The sequence below is a fragment of the Mytilus edulis genome, chromosome 6 (genome assembly GCF_963676685.1).
Source record: "Mytilus edulis chromosome 6, xbMytEdul2.2, whole genome shotgun sequence".
In the NCBI taxonomy this organism is placed as follows: Eukaryota; Metazoa; Mollusca; class Bivalvia; order Mytilida; family Mytilidae; genus Mytilus; species Mytilus edulis.
Window position 1 is genome coordinate 3,817,600 of NC_092349.1, and position 23,121 is coordinate 3,840,720.

At 32.3% G+C, this 23,121-nt stretch overlaps 1 protein-coding gene across 2 annotated transcripts; it reads left to right on the forward strand.

The window, feature by feature from the left end:
- The first annotated feature begins 942 nt into the window (after positions 1–942).
- Positions 943–15,361, forward strand: LOC139526971 (chymotrypsinogen A-like). 2 transcript variants are annotated; one of them, XM_071322165.1, is made up of 8 exons: positions 943–1,046; positions 2,484–2,531; positions 3,099–3,115; positions 6,541–6,731; positions 9,015–9,096; positions 9,845–10,025; positions 10,718–10,860; positions 15,042–15,361. In XM_071322165.1, exons 2-8 carry the CDS (start codon positions 2,498–2,500, stop codon positions 15,333–15,335), a joined length of 942 nt encoding a protein of 313 aa, XP_071178266.1. In that variant the 5' UTR covers positions 943–1,046; positions 2,484–2,497; the 3' UTR covers positions 15,336–15,361. The 2 variants fall into 2 exon arrangements, with proteins under 2 accessions (XP_071178266.1, XP_071178267.1); XM_071322166.1 differs by lacking the exon at positions 2,484–2,531 and having other exon boundaries at positions 1,005–1,046.
- Positions 15,362–23,121: the final 7,760 nt, after the last annotated feature.

Here is a 23,121-nt window from a genome sequence, read left to right on the forward strand (position 1 = left end):
AATTAAGGCGTAGACAACCTATACATCTTTGCATAAAACATGTAGTAATTCAACATTTTATAACAGTAGATTAACATTAAAGAGATTTATCAATTACATTGCATCATACCACAAATGTGTAGAGTACAGGGCTGGTCCACGTCGTGATATAGCAGTGGTATCGACATAATAGTTCTATAAACACGTCGAAGATACCAGGCTTACAATTGTCTACCCCATTCGTCTCCACTCGGCCGATTCCGTACCATCAGAAGGAGAGAAGCGGTTTCTATCGAGGATTGCCGAATGTTTTCTTCCCCTGACATTTGACTTCTACACCTTTACATCAGTATTTACCATTTGTTATTAAATATAGAAGAAAACATTTTTATTAAGGTGGCAATATAAAATAAAATCTTTTTAGGCCCAATCTGATTCTGACACAACTTTTTTCATATGTTTAACGAATGACAACATCATCATCATTACTGTTACAAAATATATGTTTATTTGTCGTAGCTTCATTCCGTCCTCTTTCCCTTGTTTCTAATTCCGCTAAATTCGATATACTATTTTATTTTTTACATTGAAGAGGGTCTTTATTAGAAAACGAATTGTTTACTTCTCCAGAGTACATGAAGTCACTCCCATGTTTTTTTTTTATAAAACACGTTTTTTTGTTGTTGATATATGTTGAGCTAACACGCATTTTCGTCCTTTTTAATGGCTTTGGATTCGTTCGTCTTTCCTTGACTTCTTGTTGTTGGTTTCATCTTTGATTTATTTTTTTCGTTTCATAAATCAAATATTTTTCTTTTTATCAAAAGCAAAAACATAATCAGTTCCTAATTTGCATTTCAGATTCTGTGACCAATGTCAATTGGTACATTGTAATCGAAATGTGGGAAATAATCATATTCAAAAACAAATTGCAACAGCTTCAACTTCATACCACGTCGATAAAACGTCGTTCGTGATAATATAAATAGACAGTTAATCAATGTTGATCAATTTGTCAGAGGAAAGGAACACAGAACGACGCAATTAATACTGAAATCTCAATACAGGTTTGTTATTTTAACGCATTGTTTTTTTTATTACATTAACGGTGCCAATGTATCTGCACAATATGCTTTTTATTCAGTTTCATTATCAGAAAATGCTTGAGAGGATACTCAATATGAAAAGAGGTTTATTAAAATTAAAAGAAAGGAATAACTGCAGAGATTTTGTGTTAGAGATGCCGGAGTTATTATGTATTTCAGCTTTCGGTTATATAAGATCTTAAATATTTGAATTTTCAAATATTTTGTCCGCGTTATTCAGTATAAAGATATTACTTGTCAACATGTGCATCATAGAATATATTTTGTTTTAAATACGTGATACATTTACCATGTCCGAAGCGCTCTGTCATTTAATCATACCAGGCAGGTTCAGGCAACATAACTTGAAAGCTAAGAATGTATGAACTACTTTAATACGTTCAAAACTTTATAATCAAATGATATATATAGTTCTGCAACAATTTCGTAGTTTATCAACGGTTTATATAATGTTTATTTTATAACAAATCATGTTTATACTCAAGTACGCAATACTGAACTGATGAACTCTTGTAAGTTAACAGTCTATCAGCACCGCTATTGAAATAATGATAGAAAATTAAAAACATATATTAAAAAGATTTCATATATATTTAAATGTATCTCATAACAAATCAATACCTATTCTTTTTTATTACAAGACATAAAAAAATACTCCGAGATCGCTGGTGAACAATCAATTGCAATGGATGGCTTGATCTAATGTCAGTATAAAACATTTCAAATATGTGCTATTTATACGAAAACTGTTCCAACAGAGCTTCAATTTTGGTATTTACGCCAGACGCGCGTTTCGTCTACAAAAGACCCAAAGCAGATTTAGATCTTTGAATACTGGCATAGTCGTCTGGTCTCTAACTTCAGCAATTTTATTTGTATTGAAGTCGTACTGTTCTTGATTTTTAGTTTTAAGAGAGTGTGAGTTAGCATCGTGGATGGATAGATAGAGACGCATACCTAGACGACCCACTAGTGTTCGCTAACTTTGAATCCACACTTTTCTACACAAGAACATGTCTGTACCAAGACAGGAATATGACAGTTGTTAGCCATTCGTTTGATGTGTTTGAGCTTTTATTTTGCCATTTGATTAGGGACTTTCCGTTTTGAATTTTCTTTGGAGTTCATAATTTTTGTGATTTTACTTTTTTTTTAATTTCATGCGATTCTCTCAGCTTTCGCTTCTTACCTTGGTTTGTCTCTTATCAATCTGCTTAAACATCGGTAAACATTATAAATAATATCATAAATTTTATATTGTTCTTTCTATCTGTCTTGTTTGTTTCTTTTGTTTGTATGTTGAATGGGTGGCTTGACTGAAAATATTAATTGATATTTGTTTTTGTTTGTATAACGTACAGATTCTTTTTGAATGATTTGATTTCATTCTGATTTCAGCGCTCAACATACAGATGTATAGATTATTCCTGTTCACTGGGTTTGTCGGTAAGTTGGTGATTAATTAAGCAATCAGACATACAACCTGATATACGTTTTATCATAAACTCACAAGTGTGATAATAATACCCTTTTACAACCATATAGGAATTGATTTCAAATTTCAAATTTAAGATTATTGTAATGGTGAGATTGATATTGGGCGTGATTTACAAAAATGTAGGTATACCCAATTTGCTTTCCTTATATATGATCACTATATACACCGTCCAAACAGCATTCATGGATATGTAAACACTTCTACGATATTGTATTATCACCTTTATTATAAAATCAAATCTGATCTATAGAAATCTGAAGCATCGCCCAGGCACTTGAAATAAATATAGTCTTAGTTTTGATTTGTGTCTACAGGCGCTTGGTGTTTTTTTTCTATGCACATCTTTTCGATTTCACTAGTTTTGTATGTTTTTTTATTTTTTTTTATTCTGTATAATAATAATCCTTTGCGAAGAAGTAGCAGTAGCAGCAACAAAAGGTATGATTATAATAATTATAAATAATGATAGAAAGTAGTTATATCAATGCGCCTAACCTCTTCACTATTGTTTGTAGTGTTTTACATGGCTGTAGTACGTATAAAAACATTCCTATGATATTTTATAAATTTGGATCACTTTTCTCTTTTTCTTTTCTACTCTTGCTAGTTAAACATATTTACTTGTTTTATCATATTTCGGTTTTGATCATACATTTTTAAAATGCTTTCAAGTACTAACTATTAGAGCCGCCATAATTATTTTGTTTGGGCGTTATGGAATGAATCTGTCACAGCTTAAAGAAGCCACCTGCAATCCCATCCTATTTTCCTTTTTACGAACATAACTGAATGGATTTTTTTCATCGAATTGTATTTCCCATGAGCACCATTGCTGGTGTCACATGACAAACAGGCTCTGTTTATCCATCTGTATGAGGCATTACACAGTCAGGATTCTACTTCGTCAGAATTATCTCCCCATTACGCCAGTTCATTTTCACAATCGTAGAAATGGAAGCCATTGTAGGGATGACGCGCTACCAATTTTGCTCATGGAAACCGATAAATTTATCCACATTGCACCACTACGATCCTTATATGTCAGTTGTATTTTAAAAGACAAATGTATCAACTAGCTAATCAGCATCAGTTAATGATTTTGTCTGCATTGATTCAACTTAAAACTATTGTCTGATCGGTTGTCAGGAGGAATTTTCGAAAATTCATAAACATTTAAAAAATTCTAATTAAAAATTTCTTGGAAGGGCAGACTAGATTTTTTTAATGTATAAAGACTATAAACCCTAGTTTTCACACACAAAAAAATATATTTTTTCAAAGATATGCATTTTCATCATCCAACTTGAAAGACTGTCGTCAAGTACTTTCAGTAAAAAATTAGCTACTCGAACACACCTTCTCTGTTTTTGTGACTCATTAGATAGGTATTTCACTTGACCCATATATTTCATCTTTTAGTGCTGTTATTTTTTGTGTTATAAAGTCAATCTGTAGCAGTGATATACATGATATATAAAAATAATAGAATCTGAAGCGACCGATGTATGAAATAATCTTACTTTATACGATATCAAGACAAAATATTCAACTCAAACACGCCCTAACATAAAAAGGTGCACTCGATTTTCTCTTTTCGATACAATTGTTACCCATTTTTTGGAATTTTTGCTCGAGTCACATAATGGAAGGGCAGACACGAAAATTTTTGGACTAATAGATTGGTATGTTTTCCGTCCGTGGTAATTTTTTGAAAAAAATCGGAGGTTATGCATTTTCTTCATCCAACTTGAAAGATACCCATGTCGTCGACTTGAAATCCAATTGTTCTGCTTAACTATGTACTAGATAAATTGAAAACTTATGCAAATGGTGTTTTTAAAATAAAACACCTCGTAATTGAGAAGAAAATTGTAATTTTGTTCGTTTCTATTAACTTTTAAAAATTTTGTCACTATAGTAAACAATACAGTACACATTTATCGCCTTCTCTAACAAAGAGCTTCGATTCTTTTGTTCTATTTCAACCGGGTTTCTGACTGTACAGAAAACCCCTGATTTGACTTGTGTTCGTGTTGCTCAGTATTTAGTTTTCTACAGTGTTTATTGTTTGCAAAGGTTTTTACTACAAATGTTTCCTTGTCATTAAGTGCGTTCCGTAACGCTACCAGTGTTTCAATAAACAAAGAGTAACATGTCAATGCCCCCTCCGACTGTTTCAATTATGATTGCGGTGTTGGTGTGTTTTACACAATAGCAAAATCTTGTTATTTTTCTTTTGATTTTTCTAGGCTAGGACATTTAACTGGCTCATTCCGATGACTTGTTTTTGATTCCACACATAAAGGTATTATAGTTTCAGAACTAAATGACTGCTCTAAAAGAACGAATATATATCCATTCTGAATATAGACTGGTTCATACATTTGGGATTTTTACTGAAGTTCTTAATCAGACTATCCAGAATAAAATTTGTCAAAAGTCTGATCAGAAACTCGTGATGCGTAGATGGAAAACAAAGATAAAATTATCAAGTTAATAGCAAAAATTATAAGATAATGTTCATGAGCGAACCGATTTAACTGCTTTCGGTAGAACTCTTCAGAATAAACCGTTCCTTTTACCATTCTTATTGAATTTGTATCCTTCGTATATTGAAAACTACTACCTTATCCGTCACTACAGCGGCCGATTCACCAAAATCTGCTAAATCGGGAGACTTGCTACACATATCTGATTGTTGTCGTGAGGGAATAAATGTTTGACAAATTTTGTTAAATTTGAAACATTCCGCCAAAAATCGAATGCTAGTGATACGTTTGACAGCTTTAAACATCGGGAATCATCGTTTTAAGAGATAGTTTTAAAAAAAATCCTCAATGTGACTGTTACAAATAATTTTGTAAAGAAAAGTAGAACTATTTTTAACATCAAAAGGTTAGCATTTATCTAAACAAAAACAACTGATAAACAGCATACCATTGAAAATATTTCAACGGTTTCATGATTTGAATAGGACTTTTGTGTGTCGTCATGGAGATTCAAAAGTCCCAACAGATTACTTGGTTGCATATATATACTTTAATACACCTCAACCAAAACTTTGAAAACTAAGCATGTTATTTTTCAAATACCTGAGAAGAAATCCCCTCAGTTTAAGGCAGATAAGTGTATGAATTTTTACTCCTCGTTTTACCCTAATTTTTGACATTTTTACCTTTTATTTCTGTTTGTTTTGCACACACATTGTTGTCAATATGATGGACTTATATGCAACTTTCATATAAGTGAAATGTTGAGCTAGCTATCAAACAAGGTTAAATCCACCATTTTCTACTTAAGTAATTAACTACCCCATCAGAAATATTACAGTTGATTTTTTATTCGTTTGATGTGTTTTAGCTGTTTATTTTGCCATTTAAAAAGCTACTTTTCATTTTAGAATTTTCCTTGGTGAGCTTTATTTTATTTTACCATTTGCATATTTTTATTTTCATTGTTCTGTTTATTCCTGCTTAGTTTTGTGTCTTCTTTGTCTTTCATTATCAGCAAATATTATTGTTTGCGCTGTAAAATACGATCTGAGAAATTATTTAAGAAATGACTGTAATATTTTTTCTGTCTATGAAGAAATAACATTAAAAAAAATGGTGCACAATGAATAACGCGCGTAGCACCTTTAAAGCCATTGATAACAAAATAACGTCAGCCAATCAGAAGACACGTTAATCCAAAATTAAATTATATTAGGATACAAATAAAAAATAAACCATGAAATTATACATACTACTTCCTCATTTCATCGAAAACTTTCATATAGTCTTTTGTTATAAATATAAAATATCGTAATATATGCTTTGTTTATTTGATGAGTGATATTATTTATACGTTTTGACATCGTTGTTCGTCTTTTTATCGCTTTCTGCTCTTTGCATTGTCCAATTGTGTTGCGATTTATGAGTTTAAATGTCTTTTTGATAACATTCGACTATCTTTTAGGTGTCTAATACCGCTACTATCGTTAAGATTGTTAATGGTGAAGATGCTGACATAGAAGAATTTCCATGGCAAGTCTCTGTTCAGACCAATGATTATGGTTATTGGGAGAGGCATTGTGGGGGAGTAATTATTGCTGAAAACTGGATTTTAACAGCGGCTCATTGCACTTTTAAATCCACTGACCCCAGAACGTAAGTGAGATATATCTTATATAATATAAACTCACTTTTTGCATCTTAAACCGTTACAATTCCTACATGTTAATATACAAATATTTCGGAAATAACCAAGGCCTATCAACCATTTTTTGATTCAGGGAGGCTCACATACAACGCTCTTCAACTTCGTACTTTATTTTCCTTTTCAACATTTTTTTATTCGAGCGTCACTGTTGAGTCTTTTTAGACGAAACGCACGTCTGGCATAAATATGAAATTTCAATCCTGGGATCTGTGATAAGTTACAAGTATTTAAGCTACTCTTAAGAAAGGCAATCTCAATATTGAAAGCATTTGTTGCTTTACATGTTTTTATATATTTCTCTACCACATTCTCCAATTTCACATGGTTACATAAATTTTAAATCTGTCAAGCATGTAAAAAGATGCATCTTGTGTTTAATATCTGACCGACCGTGCGAGGGTACGTGTTTTTCGAAAACAGCCACCACCCAAACAACGAAAAAGAGACGGAAGATATGAAATGAACAAAAGTCGAAGACGAACTGACAACACAATGAAAATAAGTTTACAAAACATTACATGGAAACTGCCAGACTGAGCGACATTGAATCTACTATACAACCAGGGTGCTCTATTGGTACAAAAACGAAGTCATCTATGACATAGATATCACATGGTAATTAATTAAAATGTGATGTTGTCCGTACCAGTTTTGAAGGATGTCTTCCACTTTAACCACTGGAATTTTAGAAGGTTTTTTTCATAACAGATAATCGCTATTCATGTGCAGACGCTGCTAGAACCTTGCTATATAGAAATGAAACAGTCACAATTGTGAAAATGAAACCATCAATTTTGTCATGAAGTAAGAACATTCTGGTTCTCCGTCAAGTAAGAGCAACAATAAGAAGTAAAATTAAGCTATCTATCGATGCATTGTTTTGCGAAAATAACTGTTTTTCTGTTGATTTTCTCGCGTATAACATCGTTCAGTTTAATTTTCTCCAAATTGCCACAGATTGAAAATTAGATTTTCCTGTTTTTAATTGTCCTTACTTGACCTTGTTTTTGATAACCTGTCGAAAATGAGTAGAAAGTTAATAATACAAAAAGAATCTATTCTAGATGAAGGTCAAGATATGATATCGCTGTTCACTTTTTCCATAAACTACATATGTATATATCTAACTAATCATTTTGAACATTCATGAAATACTTGCCACTTGAATTCAAGTAACCAATAGTCAATCAATTAATCATTTGAATTTTGATTATTTTGTACCTGCGTGCAAGGGTTATATTCTATAAATAGAAATAAAGTAGTTACACAGCTACTTTTGCATAGGTACTATTTCTGTACTAAAAATCTGTAGTGCTGGAAATCTACTTTTAATATTCAGTACTATTTTGTTACTTTAAAATTATTGTAATATTTAGGTACCTGTATTTTACAGTACTTAATTTGTACTCGAAATTTAGGTACTAAAGATATATGGTTACTATCGTGTGTATGCGACCTTAGAGTGACCTAACAAAACCAGGTTTAACCCACCATTTTTTTTTTAAATATCCTCTACCAAGTCAGGAAAATGGCCATTGTTACATTATAGTTCGTTTCTGTCTGTGTTACGTTTCGGTTTTGTTTCTCTTTTGTGTCGTAGTTCTCTTATATTTGATACTTTTCCCTCAGTTTTGGTTTGTAACCCGGATTTATTTTTTCTCTATCGATTTATGAATTTTGAACTACTGTTGCCTTTATCTAACATTCTTGTGTTTTCTGCTAAAAGGGATTTCGACACAACAGTTTTGATATACGACACATAATTCTTTTATCTTTTATAAAACTAGTAGATATAAGAAGATGTGGTATGTTTATCAAAGAGACAACTCTCCATCCAAGTCACAATTTATAAAATTAAACCATTAAAGGTCAAGGTGCAGCCTTCAACACAGAGCTTTAGCTCATATCAAACAGCAAGCAATGTTAACTTGTTTGTGTGTTAGCTTTAACTATCATGGAGTCATTAATTTTCTATAAAACTGTTGATCATACTATCTTTTCCATAGACTGGTTCCCTGTCCTTTATCTGTTTGACTCTGACAGATACCCGTACGTTGCAAGGGAGAGGACTTGACTAACTTAACAATATCTGGTTGCATCATAAGTAAAACACAATTTACATGTAGTTCAATATCTAAAAAAAGTTTGATTGAGAGTTAAGAATATTATGTCTAATATTTATACAAATCAACTAACATGCAACCGAAGTTTACAACTTATTTTCTTTTTAGAAAAGATGGATTCCGGGTATTAGCGGGTAGTTCTTTGTATAGTCAGCTCAACGTTATCAGATATGTGAAAGATATTTATGTGGTATGATAATGTTTTTCCTATAGTTGAAAATGTTGTGAATTTTGTTAGTTTAAAAAAAATGAATCTATGAATGAATGAACTATTTTAATGTAGTCTTTTCCTGTTGAAAACAGGGATCATATCCTAGTTCTATTTCAAAAATAAGATTTATGGACCTAAAACTTCCACTCTAAATCATTCCATCAAATCGTGTTAATATCAAAATACTTTCAACTGGACAAACTAAATCCTTGTGTTACTGGCAACTTTATATAAAAAAGAATACATTTGTATAATCAGTTATTTGACAAATTAAGCCAAAACCCATCTTCTATGCAACTACAAACTGCAATGAAAAAACAAGAGACGTTTATATTATGTGCGTGTAATATGTATTAGAAATGAGCAACTTTTTCATTAACCTCCACAAAAACCCATTTAAAGATGAAGTCTGTAAGTTTTGATATAGCATTCATCAATGATGATCCGAGCTTTACAAATATACAAATCATATCGAGGCTAACCTACAAATTTTATAGACCTCAATAAACAGAAGATCAAGGAAATAAGAATACTCCAAAATAATTTAAACAGTTTCGTCATTTAACAATAAACGTTCAATCATAACATAGAATTTTAATGTGTGAAATATGGAAATAAGGGGAGGTTGTATGATCGAAAATAGTACACATATTCACCAGAGACAAAATGGCAAGAATGTAAACAACAAACATATCATGTTTAATCAATCGACATTGTTATTTTTCAGCATGAAAACTTCAATAAACGAATGTTAATTGGTAATGACATAATGCTGATTGAGCTAAAGAAACCACTTATTTTTGGTGCGACAATCAATAAGATAAGCTTGGACGGTGATATAAGTAAAAATCGTACAGGAGAGCTGTGTAAAGTATCCGGATGGGGAAATGTAAATGGAACAAAGAAAAGTATGTTTATTACAGAATTTACAGGGAAAACGCAGATACAGTAACACTAAACATATAATTTTTAATATGAAAGCACCAAATGGGACATATAGTATCGTTATTATGTTATGTGAACTGATTTATTTAAATGAGTCATGAAGAATATTGTGTCTAGCCTTTAATGATGATAAGGCTCCGATTATTGGTACATAATTTGCAAATGAAAGTTGTATGTCGTTTATAAACAAAATAAAAATTAGCTAAAATTTGACATTAAGATATGTTAGACTGGACACATTGTAATTTAACCTAGTTGTCGTCAAAGCATCATTTTAGACATTAGTTGCAATAATAAATACCAAGTTGACAATGAAAAACACCATGGTATAGAACAATAACTGTCCAATTACCCACATAATTGTTGCAACTATATTGAGGGGGCCTTCAAATATTTGCTTCTGTCCCAATAGTTATCAAAGGTACCAAGTTTATAAATTTGATACGTCAGACGCACGTTTGGTCTACATAATACACATCAGTGACGCTCAGATCAGAATAATTATAAAGTCAAACAAGTACAAAGTTGAAGAGCATTGAGGACAAAAAATTTCCAAAAGATGTGCCAAGTACGGCTTAGGTAATATTTTCCTGGGATAAGAAAATCATTTCTTTCTGATCTATTAATAAATATTTTTTCTCAACTTTGTTTCAAGAATTAAACCTACTGGATCGTTTGCAAGAAGCGTCTGTACAAATTATCAACCCTGATAGCTGTGTTAAAGTCTACGAAATAGGTTATACTTGGCTGGCAAATACGAAAGTTTGTGTCCAGGGAGAGGAGAAAAGTTCCTGCGGCGTATGTTAAACTATATTTCATTTTTGTTTCTAGAATAATCATCTCGTACGTCCAGAACCGAACGTTCGATTGAAATTAGATGCAAGCTCTGCAAACTTAATTTGATTGAGGCTGTTTAATCATATGTTTCTATTCAATTTGCTCTTTGATATATAATTTTTACATTTTTGTCCAAGGTTCAAAGTAATTATTTTGTACAAATTTTATGCCAAATAAACGAACCAAATTGATTTTAGTCAAATATGTAGTACCACCTTGATCATAATTTTAAAGCAATAATTCAAGTATCAATATACTAGGATACGTCAGACGATATTTCTAACTATTAATAATTTTGACGCAACGATAGATAAAATGACAATATATATTGGCGACTAAACGTTAAACAAGCATAACACAACTTATCAGTCAAACTGATCTTTTCGTTGGACCATTTTGATTTTAAACTTCATTCTTACAATTGCAATTTTAATTTCATTTAATGACATCATGAAACATATAAGAAGTATTGTTTCTAAAGGTTTCATTTTCATTAGCAGCAGTATTTAACTTGCAATTCTCGATCCTAATTATTTAATTAATGTTAATGTTCGTTTTGTATACTCAAAATATTCTCTTTCAAACATGATTACAGAGGAAACAACCCTGATATTCGTACACCCATAAACTACTCTACTGAATTAATCGTGAATCAAAAGGCAATAATATACGCTCTGTCGTCGGTGTCACGATTTTTATTGTTACATAAACTCATTTTTATGTATGTTATGTTTTTATGATTTATAAATGTATGTTATCTAACAGTAGAACTGGTTTGTCTTGATCTTGACACTTACCATAGGCGTCTACCCAAATGATAAATTTTCTATCGTGTCATTTTGTCTTAGTTTAGATTCACATGACCACGGTAGGTACAGTGTCCGGCTAGGATCAGGTTCACCCGAGTGATTCAGTTCATTTTTTTTCGAGGATAGATCGGGTTTTTTCGAATGATAAAACATGCGATAAGGTCATTTAACTGCTATTTTGTAATTATGATAGTTTTTCACATGACTACCAATCTTTTTTTTGAATAACAAACATGTTTGAGCAACAAAAAAGCACAATTTCCTTGTATTTAACTATTTAACGCATTGTGAAACCATCCGATTTTTTTAACGAAAATTCTAATAAGAACAAAAGGTATTCTTGACTTTAGAAATGACTTTTCTAGTTTAAAACTGTAATTATATGAAAGACAATATCATATATTCCAAACTAATCCCAAAACTTATTACTTCGATGATCAAAATTGACCATGGTAAGATCATTACTTTAGGAACAAAATAATCTGTTCAAGTTCAATTAAGTACTTATTTTTTACAGTTGATCATATTTTTTTGTGGTAAACACCGGAGTTTTAAAGTAAGAACCCTACTGGATAGCATTAAAGAATCAGAAAAATGCTATGTTATAATTAGGGATGCCAACGAGTACTCGAGTAGTCGGGTACTCGATCAGAAGGCCGAGTACTCGAGTACAGTTTTAGTACTCGGATACTCGTTTGCCAGTTATACATCTTGAGATATTTCTCTTCACATTTTCACTCATTTTGGTTCCGTTGAAATATCCCCTTTTAAAACTCAATAAAATCAGTTAACAAAAAAATATGTTTATCCTGATGCTACTATATTTTAAAGTAGTACCAGCAACGTCCTTTCCTTCAGAGGGAATGTTTTCATTTGCACTACTTGTAACAAAAAAGAGAAAGTCAAACAGTCTTTCGTCTGAAATTTGTGCAAATATTTTATTGGCACAAACTCAATTACAATAATTGGCAACGGCCCATACAACTAGTATACAAATAGTAATGTTGCAGCAATTAAACAATACTACATAGAATATTAATAGGCATATTTCGAACAATGAAATGTGCAGTTATAAATATGTCAATATATAAAGGTTAATTTAGAATAGGCTACTGACATAAGTATATTGTATGTTATAGCTTCAAATCCTTATATTACTCATTTATAAGGACATTTTTGTTATTAAGTTGTAGTTTGATATATACATCCTCAGTTTTGGATTGTTTGTCATGATTTTTGAAATTGGACAATTTTGATATAAGAACATTTCTTTGTGATTCATATTTTGTTCAGTGCAATATAAAATATGTTTCGTCTTCTATATTTTTATCATGAAATAATTTGCACAACCTTTCTTCTCTGTTAACTTGCATGTATCTGCCTCTTTCAACTTCAAGATTGTGTGCACTTAGCCTTAGGTTTGCCAAAGGTGCCCTATCTTTCAACATATTCAATTGGTCAACATAGTGTGCACGTTTTTTTGAAGAAAAAAAAAATGTCGAAAAAAAGATAATTTTGATGATTCTGTAATGTATAAATTCTGTTCTTGTAAAATTTGCTATTATGATAGGTTATTTATAGAAACAGTGGTCGGTAATTCATTGTTTAACTGACACAACATGCACAACAAACAGAGGATGATGCTATGTTTTAGTAAGTGTGTCGTTCGTTAATATAGTTGAAGACGTTTTGGGTATTGAGATTTTGAAAAGTATTGAGATGCATTTTAATTTTTTCAAAAGAATTTTAAATGTTCGAAATACACCTAATTTTATAGCAGTAAGCAATGAAACGGATACTTCATCAGCTTAAAATAGTATATGTTTGTACGTCTCAATCTAAATTGTCTATGCTTACATTAGATTGCAGACATAACGAATGTATACTGTATATGTGATTTATAAGATGTGATAAATAGCAAGATTTACAAATATACCAAATTTAGTCCTGGTATTTATGATGAGTATTTTATAGCAAGATTTACAAATGAATGAGATTTGTCTCCATTATGTACATGTTAGTACACCATTATCAAACTGATGAATGCATTGGTTTCGGACAGTGAAAAGTACTTAATTTAAAAAACAATTTAAAGTTTTTAAACGTTAATACACTGACACAGAACATTTTATGCTAAAGGAAATTGATATAATCACTCGATATAAACCACAGACGCACTCGAAAAAACAGGACTGCCCCCCGGACATATAAAAATGTCTCAAAATGTCATTTTCGATGCAACAACAATGATTTTTATAAAGTGTCTGTATATGAAAGGATATAGAGATTCTGTGAATGCTTTTCCTTCAATATCATCATTTGTATGTGTATAAAATGGCTTTTTCTAGTATTTTGGAAATAACCATTGTAAGGCTAAATTTAACTTTTTAAACGAAAAATAATGTTTGATTGATAATATCTTTTAATTTTAAACACTAACATACAGTGTATAACCTTGTATATTAAACTCAAGCTTCTATATCACGTTATCAGAAAGGCAGTCTGTTTTGTTTATATTTTTTTTTATTATATTCACTCGGAAAAAAGTGGTCACACTTGAAAAAAAACATCCAAATCACTCAAGAAACCCCAATCCGAGCACGACATGTATACCTACCGTGATTACTGTCGATCAATGCATAGCAGGAGACGCTATCCTATCTCAGCGTATACGAAATTATTCCATTTGAAGGTTTTTGTTACTCGAATTTGGATTTTTTTTAAACATCGATTTACTGCTGCTACCTTTCATAAAGAGAAGAAGATTTGTTTGCCAATGAGAAAACTCTCAATCAGAAACCAAATACTAAGTAATATAGATGTACGGTAGATCTAAAATATTTTGACCAATTACATTCATTATTTTTTCATATATTAATTCAACAGCTCATTAAAGGTCAATTACAAAACTTTTCGCAGATTCTAGATTTCTTTTCTTTCGTTTTGAGACCCACATATCAATGAAATATAAGGTGAAAGTCTGAGTAATTTACTCACTTTTAGAATAAAAAATAGATATCTCAAAAAGGAGCTCCATAAACTACTAGTTTCAATAGTTTATGTTATTTTGTTCCTAAAGTAATGATCTAACCAATTTTAGATTGTAGATTTTTTTTAACTTTAACATATGTAATGAGATTATCATATCCTAAGTTGATATTAAGATATCTATCTCTGTCATTTCATATAGATAATACTATTATCAATATGCGAGTATTCATGTCAACTTTTCAATTTAAGGCTTCAGACTGGTATCATTTAAACCAATTTGCTGAAGAGTAGAGTGGTCAAAACGAACAATTCAATATTTTGAATATTCTTTAATTCGTATAGGGTGATAGTGGAGGAGGATTGATTTGTAGGGATGAAGATGACAATACAGAAAAGCTTGTTGGGCTTGTATCACTTGGACTTGGTTGCGATGCAAAAGTACCAAGTATTTATAGCAAAGTTTCTGCATATTTAGATTGGATTACTACAACGATGAATAGGAAAGGTAAAAATGGCAAAAATAACACGAAAGACAAGAAAAACAGCAGAGATAACAAAAACAGGAAAGACAACAAAAACAGGAAGGACAACCCAAACAGGAAAGACAAGAAGAATAAGAAAAATAAAAATCAGTAGATAATAAAGTTTGAAATGCTTTAAAATTCATTGTTCTTTTTTCGCCCAGCCTATTTTTTATCATTTTAATCGTTTAATTCAAGGTGCCAGACCACCAATTCGAAATCCCTATCTATTCAACCATAACGATTACCGTTTTCAAAATTCATCAGATCAGTTACGCTTGAATAAAAAAGATAGAAAAGCCAACTATAGCAGGAACTAAAGGTATTACTGACCCAAAATTCCGAAAATTTTTGTCAAATACAACTGAGGTAATCTATTCCTGGGAAGAAAATCCTTATCAATTCAAAAACAATTGTTAGCAACTACTGTGGATCGATAATTATTCGATGGATACCAATTTACGTGAGTTTCGTCGGTAAAAATGAACCACGAATTAAAATATTCGACGAATAACAAATTGGCATAGGCATACATTGGTAAAACTCACAATAAATATCCACGAAAATGCAAGTTTTCCTCAATTCACTTTATGTATACCCACTAAAATAAATGAATCAACAGTCATTATTAATTACATGCTTGGGCTTCCTAATGATAATTCATATCACCACATTAGTTCTGACTACGTGGCTGGTGATACCATCAGGGTGGAAACATCCTCCAACAACAAATGCAAATTTTAACGACCTTGACTGGTTATACAGCCCTTGCACGATCGGTACATCCTCAATTAATTTATGGTAAATAAATTTATCAAAGATGCAAAAGGAATTTGTTGTGATATTTGGCAAAATGAAAACTGATTGTCTTCAAGTAAAACATTACATCAGTAATGTCATGTTCATATCTGGAATGATCTGGCCAAATATTGTCTCTCCGCCTAAACTATATATAAGTCTTCAACGAAACAATTGGTACATTGTGGAAATCTAAAAAGTTTTACGGCGAAAGTCGTCGGATTATAGATATTTTCTATACAAGACTTGGTCCCCATTGCAGTTGGTCAAATGCAGGACACCATTTTCGATTATGGTCATGAGAAACGATGATAGTCAGTCGGAAGAGGACGATAAAAGGATGACCAATGTTAAGAGATAGCAATATCTCATTGAACGTAAAAGACATCCTTGTAGATTTCGAAACAGAGCAGGAATATAAGTTGAAATATCCAGTTTCCCAATCCACTATAAATAAATATATAAATGCAGAACTGATGTTATGAGTCAACAAAATTGGAGATATGCTTAACCTTCCGAAGACGGTTTTTATTGATCTGTATAAAACATTTATCATCTTTATGTTTTCAACTTAATCTTCATAGTAATCTAATTAATAATTCTGAGTAGTATTAATGTTACTAAAAGTTATCTGCGGAATTAAAAACTTTGTCAAACCTTCAATTTGATTTCGATGCATTTTCTTCAAAAACTTTTAGTTTTAGTGAACATCATTCGTGCGTTTAGGGACAGACATTGTCACTTCCGTTCCCATGTTTAGCGAGTGGTTGGAAAACTATGATGCTATAGATATTGCACGAATTTTTCGGCAAATTGAATTCTAACAATTGAAAATCAGCATTGCTGTCGTTATGGAATTGTAAATTAAGTACCTACAGAGGAAACATTATTTCTAGTTTATCCTGCACAATGACGATCACTAAGACGCTTGATGAACGTTTATAGTGCAGAGCTCCCTCTATCTGGAAAATGGCGTCATAAAGGTTCGCATAATTGGCGAGTTTTTTCCGGTGAAGGACAAACTCGAACGTGGTCTATTGAAACTTAGTTTTATTAATAACTTCCAAATGTATCATGTGTTGTCAACATTGGTTCAAATAAAACAAATATATTAAACGTTATTGGTATACAGGTATGAACACATCCGGGACCTTTATAATAATATTTTTGTATTCCACAAAATCATGCTTTTTTCAGACTGGTTATGATGTCTTTATACTCAATCCGTCATATGTGTACCAATTGACATTTCAGTGTGAGAAAATATTTCTGTGCACGCACAAACACATTGATTAATGTGCTCAGTGTCCAGTGGCAAATATGTTGTGCATGTTCAGGTCAAGAACAAATTAACACTACATACAGTAGGTAGGTCCTGTAATAGAGGATGTCCGGGATGCAAGTCATGGACATTTTGACTACCACTGGAAACTGATGGTATATTGTATATGGACAGATTTTCTCCCTTATAACAACCCACCTACGGATCCCTATAAGACGTGTTGCAATGATTCTAAACACGACAAAAACGTGGTACTCTCTTTAAGTTGGACTTTGGATTTCATATATCTATTCTGACTGGACCGGACTGCGTACTTGAATATCAAAAAGGCCAAACGAACGCCCAACTTTTGCATGGGTTTACTGTCGAACGAAAGAATACCCAAGCGACCATTAATCTTTTCCCCAGTCACTTTTTGGAGACAGACATATTGAATCCCGTTTCATTTTATTTGTACCTGTCAAGAGGTTATTATTCAGCGGCTGTCGTTGATTGCATTCTGTCACATTACTTTCCGGTTTTTTTTTTTTTTTTTAGCATAAATAGGCCATTGCTTTTCTGGTATTAAATCATGTAAATTTTCCAAACAGTTTTGGTCGCTCTAAGGTATCCTATAGCAGCTTCTTTTTGGACCTTTTATTAATTTGATTACTGGCAAATGCAAATCATTTGTAGACGACATGCATTTCTGGATTACAAAATGTTAATCTAAGCATCTTTGATGAGATTTGTACCACGTCATTCAGTCTCTGGTATATGCTCAACAGGAACAGGAAAACATTTATTAAGTAATCACGACTAAAATTGTCAGATAACTTTCTTACGAAGATATTTGCGACTATCATACAAGTGAGGTTTAGCTAGCTTTAAAACCAGGTTGAATCCACCAATAAAATGTCTGTACCACGTCAGGAATATGACAGTTGTTATCTAATTGTTTGATCTCTTTACTCTTTTGGATTAGAGACTTTCATTTTTGAATTTTCCTCGGAGTTCACTATTTTTGTGATATTAGTTTTAGTTAAACTATAGATTTTGAATATTTTGCATTTTTTACTATTTTCGCGAAAACGATGATAGAGGAGAGAATATAAGTTTTCTGAAAACATTTTCAGCAAAATCTACAAATATGTTTATATAACTGAAAAAAGTAAATACATTGCATTCTAATGCAATTTGGATGTAACAATTGTTTTCATTGGCTAAAAGTTGCCGTCAAATCCACAGTTGACCTAGGTTGATCCCCTCTGTAAAACATTCAGTATGCCTTCGGTATATACAAATATTCAAGAATTTCAATAACGGCCGGGAAACAGACTACAGTTGTCCAGGCGTAACTAAGGAGGGACCCGCCATTTTGAATTGATGAATCAACAAATGTTCGATTACTACTATATAATCAAAAATAAAACAACACCTACCTTGAATTCGCCGTTTTAATGTAATTTTATCCGAATTTGAATCGTACAGGTAACGTAATAACCTCCAGTTTGTAAGTTTTCATTTTTATGACGTCATTTAGCCATTACGTCTTTGTGCCAAAATCATTCATGAAGTTTCGCGGATTTTTTTTTATTTGACAAATTTTAACATTTTTTCAAGTTTTATCGTATTTTTTCTTTTTGTAATGCATTAGAATCGGAATAGCAGTACTGTAGTTGAAGAGTTGCCACCGTCATTTTTTATTTGTATGTACAATTGACGGTGGCAACTTTTCAACTGCAGTACTGTTATTCCTTAATTTCAATGACCATAATTACCGATTTATTGCATTTTTTTAAAAACTATTTTCTAAAACTATTACTGTGGATTTCGCAAAACTTGCCTTTTCATCGATATGTAATTTCGTGGTTTTGCCAAAATCTACATACAACCCTATAGAACATTTGTACTTCGTTGAACATTTAAATAAGTGGTTCATCTGTACCCACGAAAACCACGAAAATTGGTATCCAACGAATAATAATGAATCCACAGTGTACAGAAAACTATTGACACCAAGACAACAGTCAACAAATATTCAGCAAGATGAGATTCGCAAATAGGTGATCAAAATTGAATTTTTGGAGCAGTCATGAGTCACTGCTTCATGAGATAATTATATATTTTCACCATTGATACAACCATTTTGGTAAATGTACTGTTTAAGGGTTGAATCATTGGAAACATGGAGGCTTTTTAACCACCAGACATGCATAACTTTGGCATTTTGGGCACAACTCCTAGGAGTATTTTGTTTACAATGTATCAAAATGTGTACTTCATTGGACATTTTACTACTTTAATTATGACGTCACTGATGATTCAATATTAAATTACTTACTTTTAAATACATGTATTCTCAAAGTGAATTTGGATCAAACCGGGTCACACTTTTACTTATTTTTTTAAATAGCTGCCCCCTTTTTTGGACAGATTGGTAATTCTAGCTTCTGGAACATGTTGTTAAATTAGCAATTGTTTATGTATGGAACCAAATATTCAACAGGCGAAACATTTGATTCCCTGAAAAAGATTTTGTGAATTAACATGTTTAACTAACGAACTTGCAACGAATACATACATGACAGACAGACAGACAGACAGACAGACAGACAGACAAGAAATAATGCTTTATGTAATTCCTTTTCACATCAAAGTCTGTAATAGGGATGTCAAATGTTGAAGAAGATGCACTTATCTTTTTGGGCCCTCATTGTTAATCTCGTTTTTTGTTTGGCCTTCTGAACACATTTTCATTTTAGCCTCAATGATGTCTTTTGTAAACATGTATCTCTGTGTCTACGATTAGTAGCATAAGTAAACTGTTGGGTTTTTTTGCAAATTTTTCATTTTTTCGTATTTTGTCTAATGCATTGTCAGTCAATAATTTGAGAAATGTGCTCAACTGTGCAAAGCCTAAAAGACATTAGAACAAAAGATGGTTTGTGGCGGTTTGTTAGGCTACAAGGAATGTATAAATATGCTGCCATGTCAGATCAGAATTGGTACTTTGAAACAAATTCCTAGTGTAATCATTGCCATGCTCTCTGTGTATCAAAGAATCATTGAAACAATTCTTGAGACATCTGTGTATAAGAAATGTTGTGAGGCTTACTTTCTGCATCTTACTTCCATACCCTATTTTCCAGTAGAAGTCCCACTTTCATTACAAAAAGATTATTAATTTGTCTTTGCCTAGAACATAAATAAAATGTTTGCCTTTGCATGTTAAGCAAACAGCAATCAACCAATAAGGTCATTCATGGATCTTCTTTGTTCCTTTTAGACAAAATCATTTTTTAATAAGCTATGGAACTTATTGTGCAGAATATAAGACCAAGCTAATGATTCCAATACATCACATTAAGCATTGACAAACAAATATATTTTTTTTTAAAGAATACTGATATATAAAATTACTGAAGCAGCCAGAGATGGCCAATGTGACAGCAATTTAGATTTGTTTTGTCACATTTAAAAAAATTACATTTAAACATTTAATGCATACATGTATGGAGATCAGGATTGCTCAAGATTAAGAAATTTACTAGCCAAGTGTATCAATGCCTGAAATAGTTAGGAGTTAATATCAACAAAATTTTGGCTGAGGGTGGTTAGCAACTATAGTTTCTAAATAATTTCTTATCTAGTAAATGCAAGGCCAGGGTTTTTTAATTTGTTGTTTTACAGATTTTTGACACGTAAAAGTCAAGTCGGTTTGTTGAAAAAAAAATATCTTTCAAGACTGCTATTTTGTCATCATTTCTTAAATTCTAGTTCCATGAAACATTATTGCTCAACTGTTAGAAACATAAAAGAGGGACGAAAGATACCAAAGGGACAGTCAAACTCATAAATCTAAAACAAACTGACAACGCCATGGCTAAAAATAAAAAAGACAAACAGAAAAACAATAGTACACACGACACAACATAGAAAACTAAAGAATAAACAACACGAACCCCACCAAAAACTAGGGGTGATCTCAGGTGCTCCGGAAGGGTAAGCAGATCCTGCTCCACATGTGGCACCCGTCGTGTTGCTTAAGTGATTACAAATCCGGTAAATAGTCTAATTCGGTAGGTCATATTCATGAAAGGGAAGGGGATTGTAGTTACGACGTAAGGAACATATCCGATATCATTTGTGAAACGGTTATTCCATAACGGTCAACCAACTCGTGATGGCGTCCGTAAAATTTACGAAGGGATGATTTCAACTTCACCATTTGGAACTCTTGGTTTAATAGCTTCCTTGTGAGCAGCAAACCTCTATCAAGAAAATCATGATAGGAAATGCAAGCACGGGAATATCGTATCAATTGGGAGATATATACCCCGTATGCAGGTGCTGCTGGAATGTTGCTACTTAGAAATGGAAAGTTCACAATTGGAAAGCTGAAATCATCTCTTTTGTCGTAAAGTTTTGTTTTCAACCGACCCTCATTGTCAATTTCTAGATGTAAGTCAAGATATGAAGCCGACTTAACTGTATCTGTAGTATCCTTTATCTCTAGTTCGATTGGATAGATGCGTTCCACATAGTCACCAAATTTTGAATTGTTTAGTGAAAGAACATCATCTATATAGCGGAAAGTAGAGTTAAAGGATATTGCTAACTTCTTATCTTTCTTCCTAAGAAGTTCCTGCATGAAGTCAGCCTCATAATAATAAAGAAACAAGTCGGCGAGTAGAGGGGCACAGTTTGTTCCCATTGGAATGCCGACAGTCTGTTGAAAAACACGTCCTCCGAACGTAACAAATATGTTGTCAATCAAGAAATCAAGCATCTTGATAATATCAGTTACAGAGAATTTTTTGTTTGAATCAGAGTGATTCTTTACAAAGTAGGATTTATCCCTCCCTAAGACAAGATACTTGTATCTACGTTGGCCATTCTTTTTTATGAAGCAAAGTAATATCAACTCTTTCAATTTGTCTTTTAGTTTGGAATGTGGAATACTTGTGTACAGGGTAGAAAAGTCAAATGTTTTAATACTGTTACAAGATGAAAGAGAGTTAGATTGTATGTACTCTAAAAGATCTTTTGAATTTTTAAGTATCCACATCTGATTCACGCCACCTCTAGAATAGGCAGTTTCACAATAACTTTGAAGCCCGTCTTTGATTGCTGATAAAATAGATGTTAATAATTTAGAAAGAGGTTTCGTGGAGCACTTGGAAGACCCAGCAATATACCGTTGTTTGTAAGGACACTTATGTAGTTTAGGTATCCAATACAGTGATGGAAGATCCAGTTCTTCATCTTTGGTTGAAATTCCAAAGGAACATAGAACAGACCTATGATTATCCAGGATTTCCTCTTTGGTAAGTGTCGTGAGGGTATATGTTGAGTTACCAAGTGAATTGTCAATACCTAATTCGTTTATCAAGCAGTTGATGTAGTGACTTTTACACACAAAAACGATGTTATTTGGGGCTTTATCTGCAGGGACAACAACATATTTGTCATGGAGGTCGGATAGGTGTTTTGCAACATTTGGGTCTTTAAAGATTGACGTAGCATGGGCATTGATGGACCCATTCAGTTTCTTAATTCTGATTTGTATCAACGACCTCACTGCCTTAATCCATTCGGAAAGAGTGTCTACGTCTTCCTTCTCGCGCTTAGCCCATTGCCTGGCATAATCCTCGACTGAATCCATCAAAATTTTAAAGTTGTATTTCCAATTGATGGATTTAGGCTCACGATATTTGGGACCTTTCGATAACACATTTCGTAGAGAAGTGTTATTAACAATGTTAAGGTCACCGGTAATAACGTGGCCAGCAGGATTATATGTGAATTTGGAACTAGCACAAGTGCAATCAGGAGGTTT

Excerpts from the sequence above, each read along its gene's own strand:
- LOC139526971 (XM_071322165.1), top strand. The coding sequence starts at position 2,498 with ATGTATAGATTATTCCTGTTCACTGGGTTTGTCG. Across the intron at positions 10,026-10,717 it reads TGTAAATGGAACAAAGAAAA|AATTAAACCTACTGGATCGT; the intron begins GTATGTTTATTA and ends CTTTGTTTCAAG. Across the intron at positions 10,861-15,041 it reads AGGAGAAAAGTTCCTGCGGC|GGTGATAGTGGAGGAGGATT; the intron begins GTATGTTAAACT and ends TAATTCGTATAG.